At 48.9% G+C, this 22,842-nt stretch overlaps 1 protein-coding gene across 6 annotated transcripts in view; it reads right to left on the bottom strand.

The window, feature by feature from the left end:
• Positions 1 to 19,457, bottom strand: part of CCDC62 (coiled-coil domain containing 62) — a 46,674-nt gene extending 27,217 nt beyond the window's left edge. For all 6 annotated transcript variants that reach the window (XM_015417675.1, XM_015417671.1, XM_015417673.1 and 3 more), the window contains exons 1-6: positions 19,300 to 19,457; positions 14,175 to 14,328; positions 11,523 to 11,712; positions 9,102 to 9,268; positions 4,517 to 4,618; positions 2,280 to 2,451 (exon numbers count right to left, since the gene is read on the bottom strand). In XM_015417675.1, coding sequence (XP_015273161.1) covers positions 2,280 to 2,451; positions 4,517 to 4,618; positions 9,102 to 9,268; positions 11,523 to 11,712; positions 14,175 to 14,210 — 667 coding nt within the window. In that variant the 5' untranslated portion in view covers positions 14,211 to 14,328; positions 19,300 to 19,457. The remainder of the gene's footprint in view (positions 1 to 2,279; positions 2,452 to 4,516; positions 4,619 to 9,101; positions 9,269 to 11,522; positions 11,713 to 14,174; positions 14,329 to 19,299) is intronic.
• Positions 19,458 to 22,842: the final 3,385 nt, after the last annotated feature.

The following is a 22,842-nucleotide window of genomic DNA, read 5'->3' as shown; positions in this document are numbered from 1 at the left end:
CAGAGACTGAGCAAGAGAGAGATCTTGGAGTTGTAGTGGATAACTCACTGAAAATGTCGAGACAGTGTGTGACTGCAATAAAGAAGGCCAATGCTATGCTGGGGATTATTAGGAAGGGTATTGAAAACAGATCAGCCAATATAATAATGCCCCTATATAAATCAATGGTGAGACCTCATTTGGAATACTGTGTGCAGTTCTGGGCACCACACCTTAAAAAGGATATTATAGCTTTGGAAAAAGTGCAGAAAAGGGCAACTCGAATGATAAAAGGGTTGGAACACTTTCCCTATGAGGAAAGGTTAAAGCGCTTAGGGCTCTTTAGCTTGGAGAAAAGACGACTGAGGGGTGACATGATCGAGGTTTATAAGATTATGCATGGGAAAGAGCAGGTAGAGAAAGAGGTACTTTTCTCCCTTTCTCACAATACAAGAACTCGTGGGCACTCCATGAAACTGCAGAGCGGTCGGGTTAGAACGGATAAAAGGAAGTACTTCTTCACCCAAAGAGTGATTAACACATGGAATTCACTGCCACAGGAAGTGGTGGGTGCTACAAGCATGGACGGCTTCAAAAGGGAATTAGATAAGCATATGGAGCAGAGGTCCATCAGTGGCTATTAGCCACAAGGTATAGCTAGGGGCTCTGGGGCAAGTGATGCTCTGTCTTCTTGGTGCTTGGGGGGGGGGTCAACAGTGGGAGGGCTTCTAATGTCCTGGCCCCACTGCTGGACCTCCTGATGGCACTGGTATTTCTGGCCACTGTGTGACACAGAGTGTTGGACTGGATGGGCCTTTGGCCTGATCCAACATTGGCGTCTCTTATGTTCTTATGTTAACCAGGTTTGCAAACGGCACAGGACAGCAGGGGTAAACATGGAAAGTAGACAATTAGAGGATAACGTGGAAAGCAGACAATTAGCGGATAAGATCATGCGGATGTTCCCAAAGACTCCGCTCCACTTTCTCAGCTAGGACGTTGTGCTTTACAAATGCCACGAGCCACTTTGGGAACTACAATCCAAATGTAGGACACAAATCCACTGTATAAATTAAAACAATATGTAAAATAAGGACTCCCCCCCAAAAAAAACTAAAGACACTCTTCTCTTCCAATCCAGAGTGGTTGTTCTTTTACTTGTTCTCTTTTTGTGTAGTTAAATGCTAACTTGTTTGGAAAAGGCACCTATTTTGAAATCTGGGGAATTTTTGTTTATGGGTCCCTCTTTCCTCTGGGGCTGCAGATATTAATAACGTTTGGTTTTCACTGCTGTTTTAGTGCTGGTGCTTTTTTACGGCTATTCAGAAGGTTCTGTATTGTGTTACACTGTTTTCTGGCTATGTTGCAAGCAGCATTCCCTCTAAGCTGAGTTAGTGTGAGCCAGCTCACAGTTTTTTAGCCTCTGGCTCACACATTTTTGCCTTAGCTCAGGAAGGATGGCTTCAGAGCAAATTAATTTATACAGTAGCCAAATCGCTCGCTCACAACTTTAATGCCAAATAGCTCACAAAGTAGAATTTTTGCTCACAAGATTCCACAGCTTAGAGGGAACATTGGTTGCAAGCTGTCTTGAATGCCCCCATTGTGACAAGATGGCATCATACGCACTATTTAAATAAATTTTACTTGATTGTTTTAAAGGAAGACTAAACGGTGCTCTGATCTGGATGGCCCAGGCAAGTGATCTCATCAGATCTCAGAAGCTAAGCAAGGTCGGCCCCGGTTAGTATTTGGATGGGAGACTTCCAAGGAATACCAGGGTCGTGTCACAGAGGCAGGCAATGGCAAACTAGATCTAATGGGTGGAAAACTAGATCTAATGGGCGGAAATTACAAGGGAGTCAATATCGGCTAAATATCAGGAGAAACTTCCTAACTGTAAGAGTGGTTGAGCGGTGGAACGGACTGCCTCGGGACGTGGTGGATGCTCCTTCGCTGGACGTTTTCGAGCGGAGGCTGGACGACCATCTTTCGGGTATGTTGTAGGGCAGTCTTTCGCCTCTGCTCCTGCAGAGTGCAGGGGGTTGGACTAGATGACCTGCAAGGTCCCTTCTAACTCTAACATTCTATGATTCTACCTCCGAATGTCTCTTGCCTGGAAAACCCTACAAGGTCACCCTAAGTCAGCTGTGACTTAAAGGCACTTTCCACTACCAAAGTCTTTAATCCCTGGACGGCCCAATCAGTATGATGGTTTCAGGAAAAGGACATGAGCAAAGTGCTCTGTTGCCAGCTGGTCCAGGTTCCAGGCCAAATTCTAAGCGCCTGACGTTGCTTACCTTTCAGCTTGCTGGTTTCAAACATCAGTTCTTTCAGCCTGACTTTAAAATCCTGCTTTTCCTTGCTGATGCTTGACTCCTCCATCCTCGCTGCCCACAGAGCACTTTCTAACATTTTGAATTTATAGGTAAATTCAGTGATATTATTGGTCGCTTCAAGGATATCTTTATCCTAGCCAGGAAAGCAAAGGACAAAAAGAAACCGTTTTACTCTCTCGCGGCCTGGGCCTCCTGCTGTCTGCGCCTCCGCAATCTACTTCTGGGGGATTCTGACAGCATCAATTACCAGCTGGAGAGAAGCACTGTTATTTGGACCGGTCCTCCGGTTTTCAGAGGAAGGCACACAGCAGGGACAGTTCCGGAAGGCCTGCCTGGCTGTGATCATGCTGTCGATCAGAGTGGTGAAGGGGGGGGGGATGCTGAATGCAAAACAGGATGATTTTATCAAACGCCGGACAACCATCGATTCCAAAGCAGTCCCTTCGCTGAGATCTTGGCTGTGCTCATCTGACTGACAGGATGTTCCCACTTTGTAAGGGTGTCCTGATCCTAGGCCTACAGTAGTGTGGCCTAGTGGCTCTAGGGAGGCCTAGTGGCTCCAGGGAAGCCTGTACTAGAGTAGCCATCAGGGCCTACATCTCCCAGGTCACCCTTTGGATCCTGTGATTGGCTAACAGGGGGTGTGGAGGGAAAACGTACACCAATAGAATAGCAGAGGGGATTGCCTGGGAAGAAGGGATAAAAGGCCTTGCCCCAAAGTGGGAGAGGGTCCACTCCCAGGGAGCAGAGCTAGTGTGAAGCTGCTGCTGATGGAGGCATTTCTAATCCAAAGGGAGTGAGTCGGCTTGAGGCCAAATACCGACAGAAGGCTACGGATGGTACAGTCAGATGTGTTAGGGTTTCTTATTTTGCTGATTTATCTACCTTTCCTGTGCGCATTTTTCCTACATGTATTTATTTGATTTTTTTTACCCCTCCCTCCCTCCCGAGGCAGGCTCAGGGCGGCTTACAGAAGAAACAGTAGATAACACAACAGTATAAATATCAATATAAAACACAGAGAAATTATTAAAACCATTTACGTGACGATGGCGGTATAGCTAAAGGGCATTCATCAGTATGTCCATTATCGGCGGGCTCAGGCTGGAAATAGAATTGGCACAGGGCATAGATGGTCACACAGCTCCTTACCTAAATGCCAAGCGAAAGAGCTCCGTTTTTGCGGCCCTGTGGAACGGCGCCCTGATCTCGTTTGAAAGCTCATTATGGTACGTTGGAGCCGCCACAGAAAACGCCCTGGTCCTGGTCAATACCAGCCTGGTGTCCTTAGGACCGGGGGGGGGGGGGCGCAAACGATTTTGCAACCCTGACCTCAGTGCTCTCTGGGGAACATATGGGGAAAGGCGGTCCCTCAGGTAGGCAGGTCCCGGACCATAAAGGGCTTTAAAGGCCAAAACATGTTATTGAATTACTGTTATTGTTAGAGCTCTTTAATAAAAGTCATTTGTTGCTCTGCCTGGGTCCTCACGCCTCATCCGGTCCCTTATAAGGGGGAACCTGCTGGGAAAGGAGTGTCTAGAGGGGTCGGGTGGGTGTGCTCCGGGCCCTCCAAGGAGACCCCTACCAGAGTGGTGGCAGCCATTAGAGAGCTTTTCTAGCCGCTGCCCGTGAAAAAGGGGCATGTCAGCGAAACTAGATGGGACGGTAGCAGACGGGAGGGAAGAACTGGGTCAGCCGCCCAATCCCTACAAAGTCATTTAAAGCACCGCACTGCAGGCCAGTTTGGTGTAGTGGCTAATCTAATCTGGGAGAACCGGGTTTGATTCCCCCGCCCCTCCACATGCACCTGATGGATGACCTTGGGCAAGCCATAGTTCTCTCAGAGCTGTTCTCTCAGGAGCAGTTCTCAGGAGAGCTCTCTCAGCCTCACCTCCCTCCCAGGGTGTCTGTTGTGGGGGGGGGGGAAGGAAAAGGAGATTGTCAGCCGCTCTGAGACTCCTTTGGGTAGTGAAGGGGCGGGGTATAAATCCAATCTCTTCTTCTTTTCTTAAAAGCACAGAACAGGAGCTGGACCCCCCTCTCCCAGTGACCGCTTCCTCTTAGCTGTTGTTCTTCCAGAGGCTTGGGACGTGAAGGTGGGGGGGGGGAAGCGTTCAGTTCCGCCCTTTTTCAGACCGGCACCTTCTTCTCCCGATGCAAACAAAGAGCGGGTGCTCACAAGGGATACATCAAATTACCTTTAACTTTAACATGGTCAGCAGCTCCTGTTCCCTGGCTTCCAGGTGCCCCACTTTGTTGGAGAGTTCCATCATGGAACAGTTGAGACCCTGGTTCTTCTCCTAGGAAACAGAAAGGGAAAGGTTCAGAGTCAGAAAGGAAAAGGGGCCGTTCTGGTCACCACACCTCAAAAAGGATACTGAAGCTTAAAAGGGCAACTAGAATGATAAAAGGGTTGCAACACTTTCCCTATGAAGAAAGGTCAAAGCGCTTGGGGCTCTTTAGCTTGGAGAAACGACAGCTATGGGGTGACATGATTGAGGTTTACAAAATTATGCCTGGGAGGTAGGGAAAGACATACTTTTCTCCCTTTCTCACAATACAAGAACTCGCGGGCACTCAATGAAATTGCTGAGCAGTCGGGTTAGAACTAAGCAAACTTCAGAGGATGGTGGAAGACAGGAGGGCCTGGCATGATCTTGTCCATGGGGTCGCGAAGAGTCGGACTCGACTGTGCGACTGAACAACACCACCAACGGGTTAGAACGGATAAAAAGAAGTCCTTCTTCACCCAGAGAGTGATTAACACATGGAATTCACTGCCACAGGTGGCTACAAGCATGGACAGCTTCAAGAGGGAATTGGATAAACAAGATAGAGCAGACGTCCATCAGTGGCTATTAGCCACAGGGTCTAGATGGGAACTCTCAGTCTGGGGCAGGTGATGCTCTGTATTCTTGGTGCTTGGGGGGAGGGGCAACAGAGGGAGGGGCTTCTAGTGTCCAGGCCCCACTGCTGGACCTTCTGAGGGCAACTGGTATTTTTGGCCCCTGTGTGACAAGAGTGTTGGACTGGATGGGCCACTAGCCTGATCCAACATTGGCTTCTCTTATGTTCTTATGTTCCAGTTCTGGGGGGCATTCTCTTTCCTGTCCTTCCAACTGTACATACACATTAGAAGCCGGTATTCACACTCAACCTGTTTACGGATGAGAATGGGGCGTGACAACCCCACACAATCGGTGCCCACGGGGAAGGCGGAGAGCTACCGTTTCAACGCAAAGTCCCCTGTACTGTAAGCACTGTGGTCCCTTCCGCATTTGCCTGCCACTCCGGATTTTCTCAGTGTTCGAGTCGAGGCAATTTAAATCCACGGCAAAACAGCATCCAAATAACCGCGGTGCAACAGTAGGCTGAACCTGGCCTGACCACCGAAGGGAGGGAATGGAATGCAGAAAGTGTGGGGGGAAGCCCTGAATAAAAAGAAGGTGGAACTTGATTTTAGGACAGAATGTGTGTGTGTGTGGGGGGGGATTAAAAAGAAAGTTGAGTTCGATTTTAGTGCAGAATTGCTTGGAGGACACCGTGGTGAACATGGATTAAAAGAAAAGTGCAGAAGGGGCCAGTGACGATCTTAACGCACCAGAACAGTCCAAGTGGACTGGACTCAAGCTCTCCCCCCTCTTACTCCTCCTCAGAGTAATACACCGTCATGGACACGCAGGTGTCTCTCTCAGAACCTTTGTCAGCTTTGCAGCTGTCTGAAGAGAGAAAGAAATCTAGGTCGGCTCCTGGCTTATGACGACCCCACAGGGTTTTCGAGGCAAGAGACTGACGCAGGTTCGCCATTGCCTTCCTCTACGTAGCGACCCTGGACTTCCTTGGTGGCCTCCCATCCAAATACTAAATAGGGCCGAATCTGCTTAGCTCCCAAGACCTGACGAGATCAGACAAGCTTGGGCCACCCAGGAGAGGGCATGGCTCCTAGCTACTCAGTCTGAATTTGCACACGCCCCTTGTTTGGATGGCATCTTCTGTAGTGGTGCCTCAGTTTTGGAATGCTCTCCTTTTGGACGCTCGGTGCGCTGGCTGTGGATCTGTCGTCTTGGTAGCACTCCATCAGGCAAAGACTTGTTTGTTCCTCTAGGCTTTTAGAGAAGGTTTGCTAGTTTGGTGTCGTGGTTAGGAGTGCGGATTCTAATCTGGGAGAACCGGGTTTGATTTCCCACTCCTCCACATGCATCTGCTGGCGTGACCTTGGGTGAGTCACAAGTTCTCTCAGAGCTGTTCTCTGATGAGCAGTTTCTGTCAAGAGCTCTCTCAGCCCCGCCTACCTCACAGAGTGTCTGTTGTGGGGAGGGGAAGGGAAAGGAGTTTGTAAGCCGCTCTGAGACTCCTTTGGGTAGGGAAGGGCAGGGTATAAATCCAATCTCTTCTTCTTCTTTTTCTCCTCCTCCTCCTCCACATACTCTGTAGTCTAACTTGCTTATTGCATCTGTCTTAGGTTGCAGCTGCTTCAAGTTTATAACGCTTGGTTTTGAATTTGGATTTTATTTCTGCTGTTTTTAAATTCTGCCAACTAATTCCAATAGTGTTTTTTTTCTTGCTTGCACTTTTATTTCTCTGCCATTCTACATTTTTAATTAGAAGTTTTCTGCTAGAGAGGTGGGATATAAATGCTTAAAAGAAGGGGGGCTGTTCAGCATCTCTTTCCATTCTTTCAGTGCATACATCAGAGGCAAATGTTTCCTTGTCTCAGGTTTCTAAGTTGATAGATGGATCTGAAGACATTCAATGGAGCTGGTGGGCAGTAGGTTCAGAATGGACAAAAGGAAATCCTTTACACAGAGAGTGACTAAAATGTTAAATTTGTTGCCAGAGGATGTTGTGAGGGCCACAGGAGTAAGCAGCTTTAAAAGGGGATTCAATAGATTCATGGAGGATAGGTCTATCGGTGGCTACTAGCCATGGTGAATGAGGGGAACCTCCACTTTCAGAGGCACTAATCCTCTGAATCCCAGAGCCAGGAGGCAACATCAGGGGAAGCCCTTGGCGTCTATGCCCCGTTGCTGGCCATCCAGAGGAACTGGTTGGCCCCTATGTGAGACAGGATGCTGGAACAGATGGACTACTGGTCTGATCCGGTAGGACTCTTCTTATGTTCTTATGTAAGGAGAGTGCAGTTCCATTTCAATCTTCTTGTGTTTTTAGTTACATAAAAAAAAATTAACCAGCTTTTCCCAGGCAAGAGAGCCAATAGATGGAGGTGGGGGGGTACACTTTTATTAGGATAGGAGTGAGCATATTGCTAGTTTGTTCGAGACTTGGAAAAATTTTGCTTGGTCGTTAAACAGATTATTTCTATTTACCCTTTTTGGTAAGGTCTCTCCCTACCCACAAACACACTCTTTTAACCTCTTCTCCCTCTACTTCTTCAGGGACTTCAGCAGTAGAATTACAGAAATTGCTGGAAGATTGAGGTGCTAGGGAAGCATGAGCTTGTGATTTTTTCCCCCTTGTATATTTCAGTCCTGAATTTTACTTGGAGCAAAGTGGTAAGGAGCTGACCCAATGGCTTTGAAATATGTTTGAAAATGATCAGCACTAAAACATTCCAATGTATTTGAAAAAGTGTGCACGCACACGAAAGCTCATACCTTGAAGAAAACCTTTTTAGCCCTAAAAGTGCCACTGGATTCAAAATTTGTAGCACTAAACACAGTCTGAGCGCTCCCAGGAAATCTGACTGAAACAGACCAGCCGTGGCCAACCAGCTGAGAGTGGAGAGTTATGGGAAGGTAGAGAGGCAGGTTTCCTCAGGCAGCCTTCCTTTTGGGGAGAAATGTAATATGAACACTTTTAACCAACTATTTTTTAATTAAATTTTTCTCCCTCTCCCAAAATACTAGAACTCAAGGGCACCCAAAGAAACTGAGGGGCAGTAGGCTCAGGATGGACAAAAGGACACACTACTTTACACGGAGAGTGATTAAAATGTGGAACTCGCTGCCAGGGGATGTAGTGATGGCCACAGGAATAAACAGCTTTAAAAGGGAATTAGACAGATTCATGGAGGACAAGTCTATCTATGGCTACTAACCATGGTGGCTGAGAGGAACCTCCACATTCAGAGGCACTAATCCACTGAATCCTAAAGCCAGAAGACAACCTCAGGGGAAGGCCTCAGCCTCTATGCTGTTGTTCGATATCCAGAGGAACTGGCTGGCCCCTGTGTGAGACAGGGTGCTGGACTAGATGGACCCTCACTGGTCTGATCCAGCAGGGCTCTTCTCATGTTCTTATCAGGAGAAGACCTCGGCCCCTCTGCCCTGTTGTGGGCCCTCCAGAGGAACTGGTTGGCCACTGTGTGAGACAGGGTGCTGGACTAGATGGACCCTCACTGGTCTGATCCAGCAGGACTCTTCTGATGTTCCTATCAGGGGAAGGCCTTGGCCTCTCTGCCCTGTTGTTGGCCCTCCAGAGAAGCTGGTTGGCCACTGTGTGAGACAGAGTGCTGGACTAGATGGACCCTCACTGGTCTGATCCAGCAGGACTCTTCTGATGTTCCTATCAGGGAAAGGCCTCAGCCTCTCTGCCCTGTCGTTGGCCCTCCAGAGAAGCTGGTTGGCCACTGTGTGAGACAGGGTGCTGGACTAGATGGACCACAAGTCTGATCCAGCAGGGCTCTTCTTATGTTCTTACTATAAACTGAAACGGAGGAAGCTCAACAGTGATGATTAAGAAGCTGGACATGGGATTTCCGCCTCAGGCATATTCAGATCTAGAGGAGGCGTTTGCAGTCAGGGCATACAAGGCGAAACCTACCTCAAGAGCTCGGCAGTGAAGAGACGTGTCGGACGCTGTCTGGGAGATGTCCTGCAGCTCCCTCTGGGTGCTCTCCAGAGTCCTCTTCCAGTCGTTATTCTGGCTTTCCAGGCACTTCAGCCTGTTGGTCAACTTCGTTATCACCTCGCTCCTTTTGAGCAGCTCATCTGAGGGAAAAGAGCCAGTGTCATCTGGGGCAAAGCAGCTGACTTAAACATGGATGCAACCCACGGAGAAGCACTGTGTGGTGCTAAGGCTTCAAACATTATTTTTAAGGGCATATTGGGCTAGATCCCCCGGATCTGCTTCACCGAACTGGCTCCTGTGCTGAGGAAAGCGCCACTATTAACAGAAAGGGTCTGTGGGGACCAGCACCTGAATTCCAGAAAGGAAATAATAATAATAATAAGGAGGAGAAGGAGATTGGATTTATACCCCACCCTTCACTCAGAGTGGCTTACAAACTCCTTTCCCTTCCCCTCCCCACAACAGACACCCTGTGAGGTAGGTGGGGCTGAGAGAGCTCTTTCCAGAACTGTCCTTGAGAGAACAGCTCTGACAAAACTTGTGACTGGCCCAAGGTCATCCAGCAGCTGCAAGTCCCAGAGTAATCCCACGGCAGTCCTCAAAACTGTTATCTGTAGGGCTGCCAACCTCCATTTGGAGGCTGGAGAACTGGGATTACATCTCATCTCCAGGCAACAAAAATCAGCTCACCTAAGGAAAACGGCTGCTATGGAAGGCGGATTCTAGGGCATTCTGCCCCACGGAAGTCCCTCCTCTCCCCAAACCCCGCCCTCCACAGGCTCCACCCCCAAAATCTCCAGGTATTCCTCAACACTAGTCACCAGACATTTTCCTTCCCTTCTCAACTGCACAGTTTGGCCATTTGCAAATGGTTACTGGAACAGAGGGGCCTTTTATTCAGCAGTCCACACATAAAGACACGCATTATATTAAATTATTCTGGGGCAAAAATAGATGGCCGTTTCTGAAGGCAGCGATCTCTTCTGTATGCTATCGGTCCTCTTAGGAAATGCCGTCGCTCTCTCTCTTTCAAGATTCCACCTTTTCTGTCGCCTCCAACATTCCAGCATTGCCACGCCTTTCCAATTCAAGTGATACCTCCGTTCTGTTGTCGGTCGCTATTTGTGCAGCCAGCCAAGAGACTACTCCCCTCCCTGCCCCACCACCACCACAGCTTTCTGATCGCTGACGCCCTTTAAAAATTGCACCCAACCATTTAAGAATAAATTTAATGTGGCCCTTTTGAAGATGATGCAGTCATTTCACATTTATTTACTCTCTTCTGTCCTGAAACAGTTCCTGGAAAGAGCAAATGCTGTGTACACTAAGCCAGGTTGCATGTAAACATCATGATCAACTGGGCTTTGTTTGAACCAATGTTTGTGTAACAAACTCTGGTTAGTCTACCTCATGTCAGTAATAAATCCTGACTGATGCAGAAAATACCACCTTGTCTCTCTTTTGTCTTTTCTCCACCGTGGCCCGGTGCCTGCAACAGGTGGTGCTACTCAACCGACGACAGTTTATGAATTCTGACATCCCAACAAGCCACTGTTTGTTGGCCTGATCCAACATGGCTTCTCTTATGTTCTAACGGATAGCTTCAAGAGGGGATTGGATAAACACATGGAGCAAAGACCCATCGGTGGCTATTCGCCACAAGGTATAGATGGAGCACTCTGTCGGGGTCAGTGATGCTCTTTGTTCTTGGTGCTTGGGGGGGCAAGAGTTGGAGGGCTTCTGGAGCTCTGGCCCCTACTGGTGGACCTCCTGAGGGCACCTGGGTTTTGGCCACTGTGTGACACAGAGTGCTGGACTGGATGGGCCACTGGCCTGATCCAGCATGGCTTCTCTTATGTTTTTATGTCTGGGGCAGTGATGCTCTGTCTTCTTGGTGCCTAGGGGATGGCAACAGTGGGAGGGCTTCTGGAGCTCTGGCCTTGCTAGTGGACCTCCTGATGGCACCTGGGTTTGGGCTACTGTGACACAAAGTGTTGGACTGGATGGGCCACTGGCCTGATCCAACAATGGCTTCTCTTACGTTCTTGTGTTAGTACACAACATGGTTAACAAGCGACAAACCCTAATTTGAAATCCCAGTTTGGTGCCAACCATCAAACCCTGCCTTACTGGGCCACCTGCATTCAGATGCCAATTCTAACTTGGGTTTGATCAAACCAGGGTTTGCAAACCGTGGTTTATCATGTAATCTAGTGTAGGATAATGGGTTAGGGGACTAATTTTGGCCCAGAAAGTCTTGGGTTCCACTCTCTCCTCCGCTCTGCTCACTGGCTGGAAGCAGACAAGGGATTCTCTGCCTCAGCCCCCTCAATCCACAATACAGTAGCATTCCAGCAGCTTGACTCCTCGGTCTGCGCTCTGGATGGCACTCACTCTCCGTACTGTTACATCGTTCCGCCAAAGTCAGGGTCTTTTGACGATCCTTCTCCCAAGCCAGCAGCTGCCTCTGATGCACCGCAACCATTTCGTTGAGCTCTTTATCACGATCTTTCAGTTCTGCCATTAACAGCTGCAGTTCTTTACTCTGTTTCTGAATAATGATGCTCGGTTCAGAGTGGAAATTCTAGGGGGGGGGGAGAACATACAGCGATTCTATCAGATCAGGAAATAGAATGTCATTACAGCACTATCTGGATGAAATACACAGCATTTCTAAAAAAAAAAAATGTAAACTGTTCCCATTAAAATCTCAGAAACCAGAATGTTCAGACCCACGGACTTGGGAGAACTGTGATTAGTTTAGAATGAACCAGGAATTTAAAAAAACAGGAATACCAAGGGAGGAGGAAAAGGAGAAGGAAAAGAAAAAGGAGAAGGAGAAGAAGAAGAGAAGAAGAAGAAGAGATTGGATTTATACCCCACCCTTCACTTGGAGTCTCAGAGGGTCTTACAAACTCCATTCCCTCCCCCTCCCCACAACAGACACCCTGTGAGGTGGGTGGGGCTGAGAGAGCGCTAACAGAAACTGCTCTTTTTCAAGGACAGCTGTGCCAAAGCTTGTGACTGACCCAAGGTCACATCAGCAGGTGCAAGTGGAGGAGTGGGGAATCAAACCGGGTTCTCCCAGATTAGAGTCCGCACACTTAACCACTACACCAAAGCACTACACCAAAGAAGGGAAGAGTTAGATTTATACCCCGCCCTTCACTACCCTAAGGAATCTCAGAGCGGCTTACAATCTCCTTTCCCTTCCCCTCCCCACAACAGACACTCTGTGAGGTAGGTGAGGCAGAGAGAGCTCTTTCAAGAACTGCTCGTGAGAGAACACCTCTGAAAGAACATCTGACTCACCCAAGGTCACACCTTGGAGCAACTTACAACCGCCTTCCCTTCCTCTCCTCACAATGGTGGTCGTCATTTGGAGAAGTGGGGAGTCAAACCCTGTTCTCCAGATGAGAGTCCACTGCTCTTAACCACTACACCAAGCTGACTCTCTAGTAAGCGGTACTTCTTTTTGTCAAACAGTAGACCCTTGTGCCAGATTTCAAACTTATTTTGGACAGTGCCTTTGTTTCAGGAGCCGGGTCGCGGCTGAGGCTGCTGAGTGACAAATGCGCCTCAAACCCTCCGGGGCACACGGAACTAGACGCACAGGTCTCTAGGACTTGACCAACATGCAGAGAACCTTGGCTTAGATCAGGGGTCCCCAACTTTTCTGAGCCGGGGGGGGGAGCACCTTTGGAATCCTGACACAGCATGGGGGGTGCAGCTGCAAAATGGCTGCCACAAAATAGCTGCTGCAGGAGGCACAGCCAGCCACAAAACGGCTGCCACAGCTCACCTTCAGTCACCTGGTGAAGATCCTTGTACTGTGGAGGTAGCTGCTGCCGAAATGAATTTTTTAAAAAATCTGCACAACTGATGAGAAGCCTTTTTTGGAAAAAGCTCCATCTGGCCCTCCCCACTTGGTGGGCGCCAGAAGAGATGTTGGCAGGAGCCCTGGCCCCCGTGGGCACCACGTTGGGGACTCCCTGGTTTAGCTAATGAATGTAGCAGCACTCCGCAACCTACCTGAATTCTAGTTTAACCTAAATAACAGAATCATAGAATCACAGAGTTGGAAGGGACCGTACAGGCTCTCTAGTCCAACCCGCTGTCCAATGCAGGATCAGCCTAAAGTGGGGATGGCCAAACTTGCTTAAAGTAAGAACCACACAGAATAAACGTCAAATGTTGGAGAGCCGCAAGACATGAACAAACATTACATGTTTTTACTGGGAAATATGCAAATTTGCTTTTTATTGACATTAAATGAGACTGCCAAAAATAATAACAAGAGTGGTAAAAGCAGATATTGGTAATGATATCTATTTGTCCAGTGATATTTTTTTGCGGGAGCCGCACAATGTGTGTGAAAGAAGAAGAAGAAGAAGAAGAAGAGATTGGATTTATACCCTGCCCATCACTACCCAAAGGTGTCTCAGAGCGGCTGACAAACTCCAAACCCTTCCCCTCCCCACAACAGACACCCTGTGAAGTAGTTGGGGCTGAGAGAGCTCTGGCAGAAACTGCTCTTTTTCAAGGACAGCTCTTGTCAGAACTATGGCTTGCCCAAGGTCATCCAGCCAGGTGCAAGTGGAGGAGTGGGGAATCAAACCCGGTTCTCCCAGATTAGAGTCCGCGCACTTAACCACTACACCAAACCGTGCACTTAACCACTACAATAAACAGCTCCCGAGCCACAGTTTGACCACCCCTGGGCTAGGGCACCCCTAACAAGGGCTTGTCCAGCCGCTGCTTAAAGACGGCCAGTGAGGGGGAGCTCACCACCTCCCCAGGCAGCCGATTCCACTCCTGCACAACTCTGACTGCCAAAAGGTTTTCCCTGAGATCCAGCCGGGACCTTCCCTGCCCTTAATTTAAACCCATTCTTGCGAGTCCTCTCCTCCGCTGCCAACAGGAACAGCTCCCTGCCCTCCTCTTCAGTCTTGTTTCCAAAAAAATGTCTACATCAGACTCATCCATTTACAAAACTGGGCAAAACCCAATTTATATCCTAACAAGGATTTTATTTTGTTTTCTTACCTGGGGAGAAGTGGAGGGCGGCAGTGATGAATTCATAGACACTCTTGAATCAGGTCTCCACTCACGCTTTTAGAAATCCAGTGGGCAAATTTTCAAGATTCAGTTTCAGTGTCCATGGAAGTCATGAATCCCATTCTCGGGCCCTTCAGTTCAGCTGTACGGATAAAAGAGGAGAGGGGGAAATAGGTGGAAAATCAAAATCAGCCGGCATAAGCGGTCCAGGGCCGGATTCAGGCCACCTGATGCCCTGAACACAGCCCAACAAGGGTGCCCCTCAGCCCTTCCATTGCTTAACTGACAAGACATTAGGACGCAAGAAGTGCTGAAGGTGAAATAGGAGATTAAAAATTCAGTTTCCTTCCAGGTCATCCCCTAGGCCAGACCCCACAACTATACTGAATATAAACTTTTAAAAAATCATTTATTTAACATTAAATAGCAGTAAGCAATATAAGCAAATTATTTACTTATAGGGCATGATAAGGTAAAGCTTTCCCTTGCTCGAAAGCCAGTTGAATCTGGCTCTAGGTGGCAGTGCTCATCTGTTTCCAAGCTGAAGAGCCAGCGCTGTCCGAAGACTTCTCCATGGTCATGTGGCCAGCATGACTAAATGCAGAGGTGCACGGAACGCGGTTACCTTCCTACCAAAGCGGTACCTATTTCTCTACTTGCAATGTCTTCCTTTCGAACTGCTAGGTTGGCAGGAGCTGGGGCCAGAGACGGGAGCTCACTCCGTCACGCGGCACTTGGGTCTTGAACTGCCAAACTACTGACCTTCTCGTCTGCAGCTCGGCATCTTAACCTCTGAGCCACCATGGCCCTGTGTAGGGCATGATAGCTAGTGGGGGGAAAAACCACTATGATCCCCCTCCTTCCCTTGGGACCCTAAGCACGTGCTTATTTTGCTTCATGGTTAATCCTGAGCTGAGGGGGTCACACACTCATCCCAAAAAGCTCGCAGTACGGTCGTGGAGAAAATGCATCTTCTCAAACACCCAGGAAGGAAAGGACAAAAACTTAATAAGGGAGATATTATATATAGAAGTAGAAGGACCTGGGGGGTGGGGGGAGAAATTCACTAGCAGGTATTCACTAGCACCAAAGCTCACCGGGTGGCTTTGAGCAAGTTGTAATCTCTTTGCCTATTCTACCTGACAAGGTTGTTCGGAGGCAGACCCATGCATATATATTGGTGGGTTCAAACAAGACGGGTGGGCGACAGCTTGATAAACCTACAGAAGAGCACCAGGCAGGGGCGATTAGTGTGTCAGAGAAGATCCAGATTCAAATCCTGCAAAGCCGTGAAGTTTACTGGGTAACTTTGGGCAACTCACTATGTCTCAGCCTAACCTACTTTACTAGGTTGTGGTGGAGGATAAAAGTATGCTGCTCTGAGCTCCCTGGAGGAAGGGAGGGATAGAAATGTAATAAGGACTGTACCAAGGAAAGCTAGAGAAGAGGAGATTGGATTTATATCCCACCCTGCACTACCCAAAGGTGTCTCAGAGCAGCTTACAAACTCCTTTCCCTTCCCCTCCCCACAACAGACACCCTGTGAGGTAGGTGGGGCTGAGAGAGCTCTGACAGAAACTGCTCTTTTTCAAGGACAGCTCTTATCAGAACTATGGCTTGCCCAAGGTCACCCAGCAGCTGCAAGTGGAGGAGTGGGGAATCAAACCCGGTTCTCCCAGATTAGAGTCCGCACACTTAACCACTACACTAGAGGCCCTGAATCACAGAGATCCCCTAGATCAGACCTCCCCCATAGCCTCAATATTGTGGGGGTGACAATGGCTCAATGAGTCTTTCTCTCAGCCTATCTTGCTGGGTTGTGGTGAGGAAAAATGCAGAGAAGAGACCATGCGTGCCACCCCAAGTGCCTTGGGGGGGGGGGTGGATAGATACAACTAGTATAGTGTAATGGTTCATGTACCAGACTACAAAGAGATTGGAAGTATTTTTTCACAAGTATGCCATCATTTTTTCACAAGTATGCCATCAAAAAAGGGAGACTGTCTTACACCAGAAAACAAGTTATAGTTTTATCTAATAATCTGTGTGTGTACATATAACGGTTTTAAGATGGTCACCTTATGTTAAGAGTCCTCTTCCTTGCGGGTAAATACAGTGGGTAAGTAGGTAGGTAGATAGATGATTGATAGATATAGACAGACAGACAGAGCACAATATAAATACAGTTGTGTCGAAGGAGATCAATGGTCCATCTAGTCTAATATCCTATTTTACAGTTATTCCATCCCCCAACACGCACAAGTAAGAAACAAATGCCAAACCCGCCTCCTATTGTTGCCCCCCTCGAAAGTGACATTCAGAAATTGACTGCCACTGAACATGGAGGATCACCCATCCATCACTGGACTGCTCCAAAATTAGCCAACCCCCCCTTTCAAATCAACCAAACCAGGCACCATCCCTACATCTTGTGGCAATGAGTTCCATAACTCAGTCACTCTAGGTCTGAAGGAAGGGGAGGAGCAAAGGGAGCTCTGGTGTTGTCTGTCCCTTCCTATCCCACGAGGGAGGCCTTCCGTGGGGGAAATATTTTTATAAATCACCCACACACACGGAACAGAAGAACATCAGAACAGCCCTCCTGGATTGGATCAGTGGTCCATGTAGACTCATACAGCAGCCAACCAGTTCCTCTGGATGGCCAACAACAGGGCACAGAGGTTGAGGCCTTCTTCCCTTGATGCTGCCTTCTGGCTCTGGGATTCAGAGGTTGACTGCCTCTGAATGTGGAGGTTCCCCTCCATCACCATGGCTAGTAGCCATTGACAGACTTACCCCCCCCCATGAATCTATCTAATCCCCTTTTGAAGCTGTTTGCTCCTGTGGGCATCATTACATCCCTTGGCAGCGAATTCCACATTTTAATCACTAAATCTGTAAATTAGATTTAGGTGGGTCACCGTGTTGATGTGAAGCAACAGAACAAAGTTTGAGTCCAGTGGCACCTTTAAGGCCAGCAAGGTTTTATTCTGGGTATAAGTGTTTGTGTGCAGGCACACTTCTCCGAACAAAACAAAGTTTGAGTCCAGTGGCACCTCTAAGACCAACCAAGTTTTATTCTGGGTACAAGCTTTCGTGTGCAGGCACACTTTGAAGTGTGCGTGCACACAAAAGCTTATACCAGAATCAGTGTTCCCTCCGAGCTGAGTTAGTGTAAGCTAGCTCACAGGTTTTTAGCCTCCAGATCACACATTTTTGCCTTCGCTCAGGAAGGATGGCTCCACAGCAAACTAATATATGCAGTACCCAAATCCCTTGCTCACCACTTTAATGCCAGTAGCTCACAAAGTAGGATTTTTGCTCACAAGACTCCACAGCGTAGACGGAGCATTGCCCAGAATTAAACTCGATTGGTCTTAAAAGTGCCACTGGACTCAAACTTTGTTCTGTATAGAGTAGTATTTCCTTTTGTCCGTTCTGAACCTACTGCCCATCAGCTTCATCGTATGCCCTGAAGTCCTAATATCTGGGGAGAGGGAGAAAAAGTTATCTTCGTCAACTGTCTCCACTCCATGCATAATTTAAAAAACCTCTGTCATATCGTCATCCCCCCCCCCCCAAATCTCTTTTCCAAACTGAAAAGTCCCAGGCAATCCTCCCTCTAAGCTGTGGAGTCTCATGAGCAAAAGTTCTACTTTGCGAGCCACTGGCATTAAAGCTGTGAGCAGGTGACTGGACTACTGCATAAACTAGTTTGCTCTAGAGCAGTGTTCCCTCTCAGCTGAGTCAGTGTGAGCTAGCTCACAGTCTTTTTAGCCTCCGGCTCACACTTTCGTCCGCTCAGGAAGGACGGCTCCGGAGCAATGCTCCCTCTAAGCTGTGGAGCCTTGTGAGCAAAAATTCTACTTCGTGAGCTACTGGCATTAAAGCGGTGAGCGAGCGATTTGGCTACTGCATAAACTAATTTGCTCTGGTCCCCATCCTTCCTGAGCTAAGATAAAAATGTGAGAGACGGAGGCTAAAAAACTATGAGCTAGCTCACACTTAACTCAGCCTAGAGGGAACACTGCATCCGGAGAAAACTAAATTCATGCAGCAGCCCAATCGCCTGCTCACAACGTTAATGCCAGTGGCTCACAAAGTAGGATTTTTGCTCTCAGGACTCCACAGCTCAGAGGGAGCATTTGCTCTGGAGCCCATCCCTTCCTGAGCCAAGGCAAAAATGTGTGAGATCTGAGGCTAAAAAGCTGTGTAGATAGCCCACACTGACTCAGCCTAGAGGGAGCACTGGGGTCCCCAGGCTCTTCAGCCTTTCCTCCTAGGGCAGTGGTGGCGAACCTGTGGCACGGGTGCCAGAGGTGTCTCTCAGAGCCCTCTCTGTGGGCATGTGTGCCATCGCCCCAGCCAGGCCCAGACCGTCATTAAAGTGTCGAATTCTCTGCCAAATAATTTTAAGTAAATGAAAGCATTTGGGATTGCTTTCCTTACTTTGTTTGGATCATCTTAACTTAATGTATGAGTTGTTTTTTTTCTAAAGTAAAACCTCAGTATTCAGGTTAAATGGCCGTGTTGGCACTTTGCGATCAATAAGTGGGTTTTGGGTCGCAGCTTGGGCACCCCGTCTCTAAAAGGTTCACTGGCCTAGGGGAAGAAGGAGCGCCAACGCCCACCGGCCACTTACAGTCGCCCTCCCTCCCCTGTCCTTTTCCCGGCTCTGCAACGTCCTGCTCGAAAGGCCGCCTCGTCCCCACGACCAATGTTCCCTCTAAGCTGTGGAGTCCTGTGAGCAAAAATTCTACTTTGTGAGCTGCCGGCATTAAAGTTGTGAGCCAGCAATTGGGCTGCTGCATAAATTAAGTTTGCGCTAGAGCCATATCCTTCCTGAGCTAAGAGAAAAACATGTGAGCCGGAGGCTGAAAACCTGTGAGCTGGCTCACACTAACTCAGCTGAGAGGGAACACTGCCCTCGACCCAGCGAGGAAAGGGAAGCGAGGCGGCGGCTGAAGCCATGATGGAGGGAGGGGAAGGGGGCTTCCCGCGCGCCCCCCCGGCAGTCCCCCCGCCCCCGACCAAACAGACCCGCGGCCGGGCTGAGAGGCCGCCGGCCGGTTTCCCTCAGGGAAGGCCCCGGGGGAGCCGCGGCCTCGCTTACCTGCCGCCGCCTGTTCCCGCGCCGGGCCCTTCGGCCTCACTGGGCGGGCGGCGTCTGGAAGGAGACGGGCCCGGGGCGCCCCCGCAGGCCGGCCGGGGCCCTGGAGGAGGCTCCCCGGCGCGGGGCGGCGCGACCCGGCTTCATGGCTCCGGATTATTGGGCCCCCCTTCTCCTCGAGCCCGCCGGGCTTTAATCCGGAGCGGCCCCCGCCCGCGCGGGCCATGTGTCCCCTCATCACCCATGGCCATGGACTTCCCTTCAAGAACAGTTTTGCACCTTTAAGACCGACCGAGTTTAATGCTGGGGCTAAACCAAGTTTAATTCTGGGTAGATAAACTGAGACCCAGGATTAAATTTGGTTGATCTCAAAGGTCTCAAACCTTGTTCTGCCGCTTCAGGCCAACACGGCTGCCCCCACCTGAATCAGACTTTGCTTCGGTGTTAACTGTTCTGGAGCGATGGACCAGGGACTAAAGTGTGCCTGAACACAAAAGCTTATGACCAGTGTCCCCTCTAAGCTGAGTTAGTGTGAGCCAGCTCACAGTTTTTTAGCCTCCAGCTCACACATCTTTGCCTCCGCTCAGGAAGGATGGCTCCAGAGCAAACTAATTTATGCAGCAGTCAAATCGCTTGCTCACAACTTTAATGCCAGTAGCTCACAAGGTAGAATTTTTGCTCACAGGACTCCACAGCTTAGAGGGAACATTGCTTATGACCAGGATTAAACTTGGTTGGCCTTAAAGGTGCCACTAGACTCAAACTTTGTTCTGTGGCTTCAGACCAACAAGGCTACCCCACCTGAATCAGACTTTCCTTCAGTTTAACTGCTCTGGAGCAACCATCAGGGACTAAGGCGTGCCCTGTTTTTATGTACCGGCACACGGTGCCCTTGTTTGTGATGTTTGTGAGCCGCCCTGAGCGCATTCGTGGGGAGGGCAGGGTATATAAATTTAATAAATAAAAGCTCATGGTTAAGAGTGACAAACTTTAATCTGGAGGACCGGGTTTGATTCCCCACTCCATGTGAGGTCAGCTAGGTGACTTTGGGTCAATCATGGCTCTCTCAGAACTCTCTTGGCCCCACCAACCTCACAAGGTGCCTGTTGTGGGGGGAGTGTAGGACCTCCTTTAGTTGAACAATAGGCCTTATTTCAGGCTGTGACGTTAACAAAAAGTATCTTAATGGAGCAGATATGGGTACACAGTGGTGTGTTCTTCATCTAACGCAAGCGCAAGCTGACATCAGGGACATGCGCAATCACAACTGGCCACTATAAGCAAGGTCAGTCAGTTACCGCCTGTCAGCATTTCGTATTTTTCCCCAGAATGCATTTCGACAATGAATATATGTTCATGATTGATTTCAGTTACTGTGATTAGAATCATCAAAGGTACACTTAACATATGCACCATGGAAGTGTTAAGTGCACCTACTAAGTTAAACTGACTGTTAGTCAGTGGCAGAGTACAAAGTGTTTCATAAGCGGTGCGTACAAGAAGAGGAAGGGAAAGGTGACTGTAAAATGCTCCTTTGGGTAGTGAAGGGTGGGGTACAAAGCCAACTCTTCTTCTTTATACTGAATCAGACCCTTGGTCCATCAGGGTCAGTATTATCTACTCAGACTGGCAGCAGCCCTCCAGGTTTTCAGGCAGAGGTCTTTCTCATCACCTATTGCCGGATCCTTTCAACTGGAGATGCTGGAGACCGAAACCTGGGACCTTCCGCTTGCCAAACAGATGTTCTACCACTGAGCCACAGCCCCTCCCCAAACATTCATGCTTTAACTATGTACCCAAGATAACTCCAAATTTTATTCCTGTTTTAAGAATCCCACAGTGGCCACTGTACACTAGAATCTCCCCCTGCCCCACTTCTCTTAAAATCAATCTGCCTACAGCTCAACTAGTTATCAGATTATTCCAGATTTCGCTGCACTTTCAGCCCCAGAAATTGCCCCACAAACACAGTTGACTCCCGCTCATGCAATGCACAGCAGATCTGGGGCCCGCCCACAGCTCTAGCCTCTGCTTGCAATGTGGGGTTTAGCGGGAAAGGGTTTCTGCGTGTAGTTTTCTTTTTTCATTTCAAAAATGGCCAGATGTGAAAAGAAATGTTGTACACCTGTTAGATCGCGCTAACAAAGACCCGTAGAGTGATTTCAGCTAGTGATTCAGCTTTATTCGAACAAGCACATAAACGCATTCAGGAATCAGAACAACTTAACATTGGAGCTGGGCTCCTTTTAAACATACCGGGCTAATATAGCCACGCCTACTATTTACATAACAACCAATTAGATTGCATAGATAAGGGCGAATCAGTGTCCTTCCCGCTCAGGGAACAGCTCCTCTGTGATTGGTCGCTGTTTTGAAGCGACCAATAGATTGTTCGTACTGTCGGAGCCTTGGCCGGCTCGAAGCTTAACATGGGAAGTGTATTGAGCGATTCATGTTATGTTGTCAGTACATAACAATTCCTCCCCCCTAAGTTAAGACACGCATTTACAGTCATATTTACATTCAGACATATATCCGAAGCCGGTCAGGCAGACTCAAACAGATTGCTGCACTCATAGTCAGCCAAATATGCAGGAGGTCTGTGTGTACGCTGTGACCTTCTAAGTACAATAGGTTCAGTTGGCGGGGCTTCCAACTGTGGCTCCACAGACCCTGAATCAGGCGCTTGTACGGCCGGGTCTGTTGTTTCAGACTCAGGGAATTGCCCCGAAACACCTGCCAACTCTTCGTTGCCCTCCATTGCGGGAGGTTGAATCACTAATTCTGAGGACCCAGCCGGAGAGTCAGCGCTGTCCTTGGCCCAACGCTTTCTTAATTGGTCCACGTGGCGCCGCCACCTTCTGCCATCATTCAACAGCACTGTATACATCCTAGAGCCTATACAACCACAGATTTTTCCGGGGACCCATAAGTGTCCGCTGGCGTAATTACGGGCAAAAACCTTGTCCCCTTCCCTAAACATGCGCACATTCGTTTGAGGAGATGTACGCCCCTCTTGCTGTTCATTTAAATCTGGGTGAAGGCGGTTTAAGCAGGTGGTTAGCCGCCTGCCCATCAGTAGCTCGGCCGGGCTACGACCTGTTGTGCTACATGGGGTGGTGTGCTGGCGCAATAGGAACGCCCCCAGCCTCACACTCCAATCCCCTTCTGTCAATCGTCCCAGGGCTTCTTTGGCCGTGCGGACCATCCGTTCGGCCTGACCATTCGAAGCTGGGTGGAACGGGGCTGCAGTCATTTGCCGGATACCATTGTTTGTGAGGAATTGTCTAAACTCCTCGGACACAAACTGAGGGCCATTGTCGCTGACCAGTGTGTCCGGCAACCCATGGGTTGCGAACAACCGGCGCAATGCCTGTACAACAGCGGTAGACGTGGTTGAGCGCATGTGCACCACCTCAAGCCATTTGGACCATGCATCCACAATTATAAGGAACATTTGCCCTTGTACCGGGCCAGCAAAATCTATGTGAAGCCTTGACCATGGCTTACCCGTGGATTCCCATTTCTGTGGTGGGGCTGTTGGGG

Source organism: Gekko japonicus, unplaced genomic scaffold (assembly GCF_001447785.1).
Source record: "Gekko japonicus isolate JY-2015 unplaced genomic scaffold, Gekko_japonicus_V1.1 scaffold64, whole genome shotgun sequence".
NCBI lineage: Eukaryota > Metazoa > Chordata > Lepidosauria > Squamata > Gekkonidae > Gekko > Gekko japonicus.
This window is presented reverse-complemented; position numbering and strand designations above follow the sequence as displayed.